Source organism: Balaenoptera acutorostrata, chromosome 16, assembly GCF_949987535.1.
Source record: "Balaenoptera acutorostrata chromosome 16, mBalAcu1.1, whole genome shotgun sequence".
Lineage (NCBI taxonomy): Eukaryota > Metazoa > Chordata > Mammalia > Artiodactyla > Balaenopteridae > Balaenoptera > Balaenoptera acutorostrata.
In genome coordinates, this window is record NC_080079.1 from 5118928 (window position 1) to 5131174 (window position 12247).

At 43.4% G+C, this 12247-nt stretch overlaps 1 protein-coding gene across 2 annotated transcripts in view; it reads right to left on the reverse strand.

The window, feature by feature from the left end:
• DOCK1 (dedicator of cytokinesis 1) overlaps positions 1-12247 on the reverse strand; it is a 532415-nt gene that overhangs the window by 89118 nt on the left and 431050 nt on the right. For both annotated transcript variants that reach the window (XM_057531553.1, XM_057531554.1), the window contains exon 32: positions 10646-10704. In XM_057531553.1, coding sequence (XP_057387536.1) covers positions 10646-10704 — 59 coding nt within the window. The remainder of the gene's footprint in view (positions 1-10645; positions 10705-12247) is intronic.

The window sequence follows — 12247 nt, forward strand, 5'->3', positions numbered from 1 at the left end:
TGGAGAGAGCCCTCGCACAGAAACGAAGACCCAACACAGCCATAAATAAATAAATAAATAAAATTTAAAAACAGACCGTACTTTATTTTTTAATAGACTTTATTTTCTAGAGCCAAGGTGATCAGAAGGTACAGCGATTTCTCCTATACCCCTGCCCCCATTACGACGTCCTCCCCCAGCGGGGGTGCCATTCTGAGCCCTGTTTTACGGATGAGGAAACGGCGACTTTCCCCAAACCAGCGCGCTGTTCAGTGGAAATGGTGGAGCAGGACTGGAACCCAGGTCTGTGATTCCGAAGCATCAGCTGTGTCCCCCGTGCCCTGCCTGCTTGTCACGGGATCTTTCCAGGACACCAGGCCTCTCCATCTCTTGGTAATAGAAACGATGCCGGCTGTCCACAGCGCTCCCTTACCTGTGTGCTGTCATAATAACCCAGATGCAGAGGACGGCGACCTGTCATTTTATCTAGCACTACTGGGGTGTCACACTTCTAAACTGGGCGCCCCAGAAAGTAGAGACAGGATTCTTACAGGCTCCAAACCTTTTTATTTATTTTTTTCTTTTCTATTTCAATTATTTTGTTGGAAATCTGGGTATCACATTTTGAGGCCTCTGCCTTCGACTCAGACACTGCTAACTCAAAATCTCCATTTTTTTCATTTTTTCGTTTTTTGCTGCCAGTTTGCCTCACCCCAGCAGTGGCCTCAACACCCTGCTACATCTAAATTCCTGAGGGCTGGGAGTGATGTGGGTGAACTTCCAGAGAACTTGAAGTGATAAAAGGCCGCCAGAGGGAAGGAGCTGCTGGAAAACTCATTTCTGAAAAAAAGGGGCGTTGACCTTATGTAAGATGATATGATTAAATTTAGAGGCAGGTCCCATCACCGAAGTGGTCTTTTATAATTCCTGCCTTCTTATCTTTAATTTCAGAAATCCTGATTTATTTTCATTTCACCCCATTACAATTTATATCTTTTTGTTTCCAACATATAATAGAAGAATGCACAAGAATTAAATGCTTGAATGAATTATTTGTGACATTTTGTTATTAACACTAGTAATTTATCCAGAGTTAATCAATGTTACTAATATTTTTACACAATATGGAAATACAATGGATACACTAAATAATTTCATTTTCTTTATAACTCAGCTAATGCAGATTTCTGTAAAGAGAACCATAGCCATTAAACAAATTTGGCTATTATAAATAAAGACCCTTAACAAAATACATAATCCTCATAAGTGGTCTAAATTAAAGTATTCAGAAATTTGTATTGGGTGGACACATACATAAAATGTAACCTTCAACAAGGAATCTGAATATAATTAAAATCTTATTAACCTTTACTAAATAATACTTTGACTAAGGCCCTAATATAACACGATTCTCATCGCTTCCCCAAGTGCTTAATGATTCTGAAAAGCATGTAAGTGATGCAAAGCATTCTCTTAAAAATGCTATTATATCCAGTCTCTCAGGTGACACGTTTCTTGTATTATGCCTAAAAAATGTCAAAGCCAATGTTTCAGAAAACAGATGCTGGTGACAAAGAGTTCTTCATCAACCACAACTGCAGTGTCACAGAGGGCTCTGTCACTGACAGCCTTTATTGTTCCAGGCTGGGAGGATCGTATAAGGGAGAAACAAGTGGTTGCGAATGCAGGGATTGGAAAAATATGCTCCAAAACCGAAGGTGTCCTTAGCTTTGATTATTACCCCTCCCATTAACACAGGACACGTTGGCTGGGGGCCAGCACTGAGCTTCAGCCACAGTGATATCCCCAGGGTTTAACCTCGGAGAACCAATGGTCCTCAAGGTGAGTAAGCGTTGGATGCAATTCTCCAGTATTCATCTTTTTTCTTTCTTTCTTTCTTTTTTTTGGCATTTGCATTATGGATTTCCCCTGGAGCATCTCTTGTTCAAATTTAATGATGAACTCAGGTTTGGAATCAATGGGAATCAAGGTGACTCCTGAAATGTAGGCTTCAAGAAAAAGAGGATTTACTTTTTTTTTTTCCTTTTGAGACAAAGGAAGAACAAACTAATTATCAGATCACAATGGGAATCAACGGATCACTCTGGTCGCCTTGGCCAAACTCCTGGTTACCACTCCTCAGTTCTTAAAAACCCACGGAGAGTCTTTCTTCTAGTGACAAAACACGGAGCTTCTTCCCTGGGAACCAGACTGCGCTGTCTCAGGGAAGCCGGCTTCTCCCCCATCAGCCGGCCTCCCACTGGGTGCCTGGATGATCTCTTGACAATCATGAGTGGTCAGAAATCCGGGACCTTAAACATCGTCTAATCCCAGGAAAATCTCCGTATACACAAGAGTAGACAGAGCAAAAATTTCCATCACCCAGTCCAACGGATTAGGCCCCATTGTATGTGGGTTTTAATGAAAAGCACACAATTTTTTCCAAGTCTCCAAAAATACCCAGGAAGAGAATCCCTGCATGACAAATGTCCCAGACCGAGCCCGGCAGATAAAGATCTTGCTGCGAGCACATTTGTTCTGGACGGATTGGAGAGACTGCGGGCTCCGGGGCGCTGTATGTAACCAACAAAATGTAAATCGAGGTGAGGAAGGCGAGAGAGAGAGATCAGGTGCTTTGCAGGCTGCCGCACAGAGTGTGCTTTGATAAATAACCGAAGAGTTGAGTAAATAAGCACATCCGCTTCCCCCGCCCCCCACCTTCTTTGGGAGAGAGTCTGCCTTTGATTTCTCCTTTCACACTCAAAATATGACAGGTTTGGGAGGAAAAAAAAAAAAACCACCCATGCTGCTCTGTCCCAGGGGGCAGCACTGTTTCTGCACTTGCATTAAACTGAGCAACACAGATCTTGGATCCTTGCTCTAATGCTGTGCAAGGAGGTGGGCTCTGGGCCACTCACACCACACGTGTGACTGGAGAGACTCGAGAAGGAAACGGTCTCACGGCACATTCGGCTCAGGGCCCGAGCCAGTGACAGGTGACTGATTGTAAGAGGATAAATATATCTGACGTCTACTTTTATTTTCTTGGCGGAGCTGGCTAGATCAGACGGCCAATATGATCTCAAACCTGAGCCCATTTGAAAAAAAATTTTTTTTTTTTTTTGTTCAAAAGTTGTGTAGAAAATAGGTTGTGTACATCTTAGGAAACGGAGATGTGCTCTCGTCAATTTCTAGAGTGGCAGCCTCAGCAATGACACTGGCGGGCAGGATCCAACACCTGAGATTCAGAGCAGCAAAGAAAGGGCCAGGTGGCCGGAGGTGACCTCACGGAGCTAGCCTTAGCCATTTTGAGGGGAAGTTGGGCCAGATCTTGAGAGCAGCCGACATGTTTATTATTTTTTTTTAACTTTCAAACATAATTTAATTATTTTATAAGCAAGGAACCCAATCACGTGGGTTAATGATTATTTCTTGCTGTTACCAAATCCCTGCCCTTCACTGACCACAGCCACAGTTTACACTTGACTTCCTGGCCGCTTCTCATGCCAGAGTCAAAGGTCCTGGTAGAAAGCTGCCAAACACAGAGCTGATGCATTCATCGCTGTATTCCAATCAGCAACGGACAGGGAAGAGATGGGACATTTGCTCTCTTAACTGTATCCTTTATGTTGCAAATCAAAAGTCTCTGTCACTTGACTCAGCCTATTTAGAACGTAATGACATAATGTCGAGAGAACCGACCATTCTGACCACTGGAGGCTTCACAAGGGCCCAGAGGTGGCTTCACAGAGAAGCTCATGCTTCCCTGGGCCCATCTCACTGTCCTCCATTGAAATCGGAGCAAATGAGAAGGAGTCAGTTTCAAACTGTGCTCGATCTTAGGGATTCCAGAGATGACCTTGAAAATACTTTGAAGAAGAAAGAAAAGAAAACCCGACTGTCAGGAACGCCCACGTGTCAGGCCAGCCTGAGGACGCCTTTTAGTGCGTTAAAAACCAGTCTGAATATCTACCAGGGTGGCTGTGTCTACTTATCCTAAATGAGGAGAAAAATATGACCAAGGCATTTTGGAATGAAGCATTTGAAAACACACCTAAAACGGTCCTTTCAGGGGAAACAGACTAGCTCACAGTTCGTACTTTAGAGGTGACGCTGAACAATTCAGAAGGTGTTGTCACTCTCTCTGGAAGGGTCGGGGTGAAAGATGACCTCAGAGGGCCCGCATGCAGAGGTACATCAGGTCCCCGCTGAAAAGCCTGGCCACAGTGGGTGCAGCCCATCACCCACTGGACTCTGGCACCTAGAAGAGCCCTGGGCTCCCACTTGTCCAGCCGAGAACGACCCTCCACGCCATCTCTCTGAACCTTCCTGCCCGCCCTCACCTGCCCCTCCCTCGGAATTGGGGCTACAGACAGAACCTTCCTGGCAGGAGTCCCACAGTGTCTGACCTGCCAGGAAACATGACAAATGAACCTATCAGAGCAGGATCAATTAAAATGAATCATGAACGGTTCTAGGAGCCTTAGCATTTCACTACCGAGATCACCATATATATATAAAAAGCATTATTGAGCTTCAGCGTTAGAAGGAAAACTTCCGTCCAGCCTCTGCATCTTACAGCCTAGAAAGCTGAGTGAGGGAAGCCCAGACCAAATGAGTCACGCAGCCAGGCAGGGACAAGGCAGGATGGAAACTCAAGTGGAACTCATCCCTCGGAGCCCAGGGTTCCCGCTCTCTCCCCAGGGACGGCAGGAAGACCAAGGACGGGACAGTGCCTGGAAGGTTCTGTGTTGGAGATGCAGCCAAACACTTTGACACCGAGAGCCAGTACTTTGATTCTGGACGTTTAAGCTGCTGCAGCAAAGTCCCAGCGGAGAGTTTCCTTAAGGGGTCCCCAGTTGACTCCAGGACTGATGCCCACATGGCAGGTGGGGAGCGGATTCTCCTCCGACTTGAGAGCACAGGCAGAGAAGCCATCCCCACCAGCTCCTTCTCTCCACCTGGGAGCTCTCGCACTGGATTTTATTCTTGAGAACCCAGCAGGCGCCTCATGTTAAACCAAGCTTCTTAATTTCCATGTTCTTAGTATTATCCACAGAGTATCGATTTCCCCCACAAAGAGTTGTACATTTATTTTTCTGGATGAAGACCCATTTGAAAAACACTCCATCCTTCATATAAACGGAAAGACAAAGAATATTTGGAAATTCTCCTAACATTCCCTAGAGATGCGACAGAGCCTTCCTTCACACACTTCTGCTGACCTCCGGGCACTCAAGAAGGATTAGGAGTCAAAGGCCTCTGAGGAAACCTGGCTTCAGTTGAAAAGAAGCCGCTGTGAACGTGCTGACCACTAAGCCAAGTAGCAGGGCTGGCCCTCAAAACTCTGGCCCTGTCTGCTCAAAGGGCCATCAGGAGGGCGGTGGAGTCCAATGCCACGCCTTCATCGAAAACCGTGTTTAGTTTTGTCACCTTGTTTCGTTCTGCCCAAGGAATGTAGATACAGCAGGGCATCTTTCCAGACACGAAGAAAGCTATTCCAGAAGCACGCAGGTTGGGATACAGCTAAGGCGCCCCAGCCCTGGTGGAACAAACGAAACCCGGATGCAGTGGGGTGACTAGAGAGCAAAGTGGGCAGTGGCCTGCCTCCTTCTAGAGAAGAAAAGTCACTGGGGGATGGGGAGAGTGGAAGCCCTCCCCACAACAAGCCAAGGTAGGATTCGTGTGCCAATCTGAGAGAAGGAAGGAGAGCCTGGGCAACTCAGAGGCAGGAGCTTGCACAGGACCAGGAGTGGTGCTGAAGAAAGATGCCCGGGACACCTCAGCACAAAACCAGCTGAGGACAGGTGCCAGGAAGAGCTTCATCTCAACTAGGAGAGGCCAGGTTCACAGTGGACACATAAAGGTGGTGAGGAGACACCAAATGATAATCAGTTGTTTATTCCTTTATAAGGAACATACCCAATGGAATGACATGTCATAGCGGCTAACATTTTTTTTTTTTTTTTTAAATTTTATAGCTACTTTATTTATTTCTTTCTTTATTTTTGGCTGTGTTGGGTCTTCGGTTCGTACGAGGGCTTTCTCTAGTTACGGCAAGTGGGGGCCACTCTTCATCGCGGTGCAGGGACCGCTCTTCATCGCGGTGCGCGGGCCTCTCACTATCGCGGCCCCTCCCGTTGCGGGGCACAGGCTCCAGACGCGCAGGCTCAGTAGTTGTGGCTCACGGGCCCAGCTGCTCCGTGGCATGTGGGATCTTCCCAGACCAGGGCTCGAACCCGTGTCCCCTGCATTAGCAGGCAGATTCTCAACCACTGCGCCACCAGGGAAGCCCACGGCTAACATTTTAATAGAGGATTCCTTGTTGTATTAATTAATTCACTTATTAATAAAATTGAATTAATTGTATTAATTTCTTATCATTTTTACTTTTTTCTTGCTTATTGTAAGAATACACTTAAGATGAGATCTACCTTCTTACATCTTTACATGTACAATACAGGATCATTAACTTGAGGCATCACCTGAATAGCAGATCTCTAAAATGTATGCATCTTGCAAAACTTCAACGTTTCACCCTTTGACCAACACCTCCCCACTGCTCCCTCGGCACACCCCTGCCCCTGGCAACCACCATTCTGCTCTCTGCTCTAATGAGTTTGACTCCTTCAGAGATCTCATATATGAGGATTCATGCAGTAACTGCCCATCTGTGACTGGCTTATTTCACATCCAACAGTGGTCTTCAGGGTCTTCCATTTTTTTTCATATGATGGGATTTCTTTTATTTTAAGGCTGAATAATATTTCACTGTACATATATACACCACATTTTCTTTACCCAGTCATCTGTCAATGGGCATTTAGGTTGTTTCCATATCTCTGTCATTGTGAATAATGCTGCAATGAACATGGGAGTGCAGATATCCAGATTCTGATTTTAATTCGTTAGAATATATAACCTGGAGTGAGAATGCTGGATCATAGGGTAGTTCTATTTTTATTTTATTGAGGAACCTCCATACGCATCATTTTATATTCCCACCAGCTGTGTACGTGAGTTCAAATTTCTCTACATCCTTGCAAACACATGATTATCTTTTATTTATTTTCTTCATAACAGCCATCCTAACAGGTGTGAGGCAATAGCTCACTGTGGTTTTTGATTTGCATTTCCCTGATGATTAGTGATGTTAAACAACTTTTCATGTACTTACTGGCCATTTGTCTGTCTTCTTTGAAGAAATGTCTATTCAAGTCCTTTGACCATTTTTTTTTTTAATTAATTAATTTATTTATTTATTTATGGCTGTGTTGGGTCTTCGTTTCTGTGCGAGGGCTTTCTCCAGTTGCGGCAAGTGGAGGCCACTCTTCATCGCTGTGCACGGGCCTCTCACTTTCGCGGCCTCTCTTGTTGCGGAGCACAGGCTCCAGATGCGCAGGCTCAGTAATTGTGGCTCACGGGCCCAGTTGCTCCGCGGCATGTGGGATCTTCCCAGACCAGGGCTCGAACCCGTGTCCCCTGTATTGGCAGGCAGATTCTCAACCACTGCGCCACCAGGGAAGCCCCTTTGACCATTTTTTAATTGGTTTATTTGTTTTTTGCTATAGAATTGTAAGAGTTCCTTATATATACTGGATATTAATCCCTCATCAGTCATGGGGTTTGCAAATATATTCTCCCATTACTTTTCATTTTACTGTTTCCTTCCTTTGTTGTGCAAAAGCTTCTTAGTTTGATGTAGTCTACTTGTCTTTTTGGTGCCATTTCCAAATCATTGCCCAGGCCAAGGTCAAAAAGCTTTTCTCCTATGGTTTCTTCTAGGAATTTTATGGTTTCAGGTCTTATGTTTAAGTCTCTAGTGTGCTATGAGCTGCTTTTTGTGTGTGGCTTAAGTGTCCAATTTCATTCTTTTGCAGGTGGATATCCAGTACTAACAACACTATTTGTTGTTCACAAACCACTTGTTAAAGTCACTTTCCTTTCTTCATTGTGTATTCTTGGTTTCCTGTCGAAGATCAGTTGACTGCATATGTGTGGGCTTATTTCTGAGCTCTCTCTTCTGTTTCATTGGTCTATATGTCTGTCTTTATGCCAGTACCACAATGTTTTAATTTCTATAGCTTTGAAATTTACTTTGAAACCAGGAGGTATGATGCCTCCATCTTTGTTCTTCTTTCTCAGGATTGCTTTGGATATTCAGGGTCTTTTGTGGTTCCACATGATTTTTAGAATTGATTTTTCAATGTCAGTAAAAAATTCCATTGGAATTTGATAGCAATAACAATATCAAGTCTTCCAATCCATGAACATGAGATGTCTTTACATTTATATGTGTCTCTTTAAATTTCTTTCATCAATGTTTTGTAATTTTCAGTGTACAAGTCTTTCACCTCCTTGGTTAAGTTTATTCCTAAATATTTTATTCATTTTTATGCTATTGAAAATGGGATTGTTTTCTTAATTTCTTTTACAGATAGTGTGTATAGAAATGCAACTTCTTTTTTCTATGTTGATTTTGTATCCTGCAACTTTTCTGAATTTGTTTGTTAGTTCTAACACATTTTGGAGGAGTCTTTAGGGTTCCCTACATATAAGATCATGTCATCTGCAAAGAGAGGTAATTTTACTTCTTCCTTTCTGATCTGGATGCCTTTTATTGCTTTTTCTTACTTAATTGGTCTTTCCAGGACTTCCAGTACTACGTTGAATAGGAGGGGTGAGAGTGAGCTTCCTGTCTTGTTTCCAATCTTAGAGAAAAACTATCAGTTTTTTACCGTTGAGTATGATATTAGTTGACAACATATGCCCTTAACTATGTTAAGTTACATTCCTTCTATACCTAGTTTGTTGAGTTTTTGTCATGAAAGGGTTTTGAATTTTGTCCAGTGATTTTTCTGTATCTATTGAGATAATCTTATTATCCTTCATTCAATTAATGTAGTCTATCACTTTTATTAATTTGCATATGTTGAATCATCTTTGCATCCCAGAGATAAATCCCACTTATTCCTGGCATATGACACTTTTAATGTGCTGTTGAATTCAGTTTGCTAGTATTTGGTTGAGGATTTTTGCATCTGTGTTCATCAGAGATGGTGGCCTATAGATTTTCTTTTCTTTTTTTTTTTTTTGTAGTGTGTTTGACTTTGGCATCATGGTAATGCTCATGTCATTAAATGAGTTTAGAAGTGTTGCCTGCTCTTCAGTGTTTCAGAGAAGTGTGAAAAGGATTGGCATTAATTCTTCTTTAAATGTTGGGTAGTATTCACCAGTGCAGGCATCTTGTCCTGGACTTTTGTTGTTGTAAGATGATTCAATCTCTTTACTCATTATTGGTCTGTTCCGACTTTCTATTTATTCATAATTCAGTTTCAGTAGGTTGTATGTTTCTAGGAATGTATCCATTTCTTCTAGGTTGCTGGCACATAAGTGTTCACAGTAGTCTCTTATGATCCTTTTTATTTCTACGGCATCAGTTGTAATGTTTCCTCTTTCATTTATGATTTTATTTTTTTGAGTCTCCTCTCCTTTTTTCTTAGTAATTGAGCTAAAGGTTTATCAATTTTGTTTATCTTTTCAAAAACCCAACTCTTAATTTTATTGAAGTTTTCTATCCTCTATTTTGCTTATTCCTGCTCTAATCCTTATTATATCCTTCCTTTTGCCGACTTTAGGCTTAGGCCTAGTTTTTTTTTGGTTGTTGTTGTTCCTTGAGGTGTAAAGCTGGGTTGTTTATTTGAGATCTTTCTTCACCAGTAAGCCAACACTATAGATCAATGGACCTAACAGACATATACAAAACATTTCCCCTAACGGCAGCAGAATACAAATTTCTCTCAAGTGCACAAGGAACGTTCTCAAGGATATGTCACACGTTAGGTCACAAAACAATTGTTAACAAATGTAAGAATATTGAAATCATACCAAGTATCCTTTCCTACCATGGTAGAATAAAGCTAGAAATGAGTAACAGAAGGAAAATTGGAAAATTCACAAATACTTGAAAGTTTAAAACTGCACTCCTGAACAACCAATGGGTCAAAGAAGAAATCAAAGAGGAAATCAAAAATTATCTTGAGACAAATGAAAGATGAAAACACAACATACCAACACTTTGCGATGCAGCAAAAGCCATACTAAGAGGGAAGCTTATAGTGATAAATGCCTATGTTAATTTCTTACCTTAAACACACATATCCCTTATTGTTTTGATTGCACAAGTACTCATCCTACCACCACCTGGTGGCAGTATACCTAAATACAGGGTCCAGTTTTGAGTTGGCGAATAAACCCTTTGGAAGGTAGATTATGTGAAACTGAATACAGTAAGTGATGGAATATATAACAGTAGGATGAGCTACATGCTTTGATTCATGAGAGAGAATGGTCATGTTGCCCAGGAGCAAGAGTTCCAAGGCAGAGCTGTGCTCACCCGACACAAGAGGACGCTCTATTGACTTTTCTGTTTTCTCCACCAATCAGATTTTCTTCCCTTTACTTTGGTCTCCCATCTCTTATTCACTGAAATAAGGACGCTTATTAGTGAGGACGCTACCTTACTGCAAAGGTAGCAATTGCTCTCGGAAGAACAGAAGCTGTTCAGATTTTTAAGATGCCCCAAAGCTGACAAACAGGACCAACGGCATCGCCCACGACCGAGTCACGACATTCACCGTGATGCCCTGAAGTCCCGGTTACTCACCAAGGTTGTACCACATGTCCCTGATTTCGAAGCCAATCTGTCTCCTCATATCTCCGTACCTGAAAACCAGGGACAGGAAAAACACTGAGTCACTCTATGGAGCATTTGAAAATCAGACTTGGATTATTTTAAAGTGCAATGAAACTCTCCCATCCTTGAGACAAATAAAGAGAGTGTCAAGGCATCAACTTCTTTTGCCACCAAAAGGAACCGAAGGAGGAGGAATCCAGCTAGGGAATCTCATTTTCCCATCACCACAGATTACATAATATCCTCCCCTCTGTGGAAACATTGGGGAGGTGGTGGAGAGAAATGAAAGTATTTTCCTTTCTTCAGACTCTAATGGCAGGAGAAAGAGAACCCCGCTTCTTGGCTTGAGGGGGAGTTTGTTTTCCATGCATGTTATAAGCATCCAGGCACCAGATACCAAATGACATGCTACAGCCCGGCACACAATAAGCAGTTCTCACGTGTTAAATTAAGCCCTGGAGTCTTAGACAATCAGAGCAGGGAAGGCCTCTTCCATATAGCTCCCAGCTCCTGGCTCTTTCTTTATCATTTTCAATGTAAGGAAGGGCTTAACACCAAAAGATGTCAACAAACATTTCCCCGTTTTTATGTACCAGCAAAAATAAATGCTAATTTTCTTCCCAGTGGGTCAGCAGAGGGGGTGTGTGTTTCATGAGTAAACAGAATTTGATGCTTCAGAAGATAAACCTTTATTAGTTTGTGAGCAATTTAACATTTTCCTTTATTGCCTAAGGAAAAGGCTGATTATATTACAAATAATAATTTGCAAAATTATCCTACAGTGTTACAGTTTAGCAGCTGTGTCGTGGCACCTGCTCTGTGCGTCCTTATGTCAGCTGATGTGGGAAGAAAAGCTCTGATTACAGATGACCGACTTGTGCCTCCACAGGTAGAGATCCCGGCTGGTAAATCAACAGCCCCAGCTGGCCGCTGCCCTTTATCAAAGTCTTGGGTACCCTAAGCACCTGTCTGTCACTTACAGCAGGAAAGGACAGCAGACCCTGCGAGAATCTCAACCAGGAAAGACGAACGCACCCAGCAGCTCCTCTTTGGAGAATTCAACCTGGGGAGCATCACAGCCGGACAGGTGCCAGGGCGTTCACTGTACACGTGGAGAAACCGAAGTGAGAGGGCAGCGTCATACCCCTTCCTCCGAGGACAAGCTGGTCCTCTGAGGTGAAGGTATTACCTTGCAGAGCATCCCGACACCAGGGAAGCACTGCTGCAGGGAAATTCGGTGAGAGAGAGGGGATCTCTGCCCAGGAATGCTCCCAGCACCAAGCCCCAGGGAGCAGGGACTGGGTCACCCTTCTGCGCCTAGCTGGCACCCAGAAGTGCCCCAGGGGCACAATATCTGAGCACCAGTGAGACGTGCACCTTCTGAGGCTTGAAGAGCCATTTTCCAGTCCCCATTTTGCTCCTGTAGGAATGACAGAGGGGTCCCAGCACCCAGGCCTGGAGAGGATGTGGGTGACTGCATGACGACTCACTGGGAAGACCATTCTCTGGGCTTTTACCAGGAGAAGAGGACCAGGGAGAGGAAAACCACGCTCCATCCAGCGCAGATGCTTC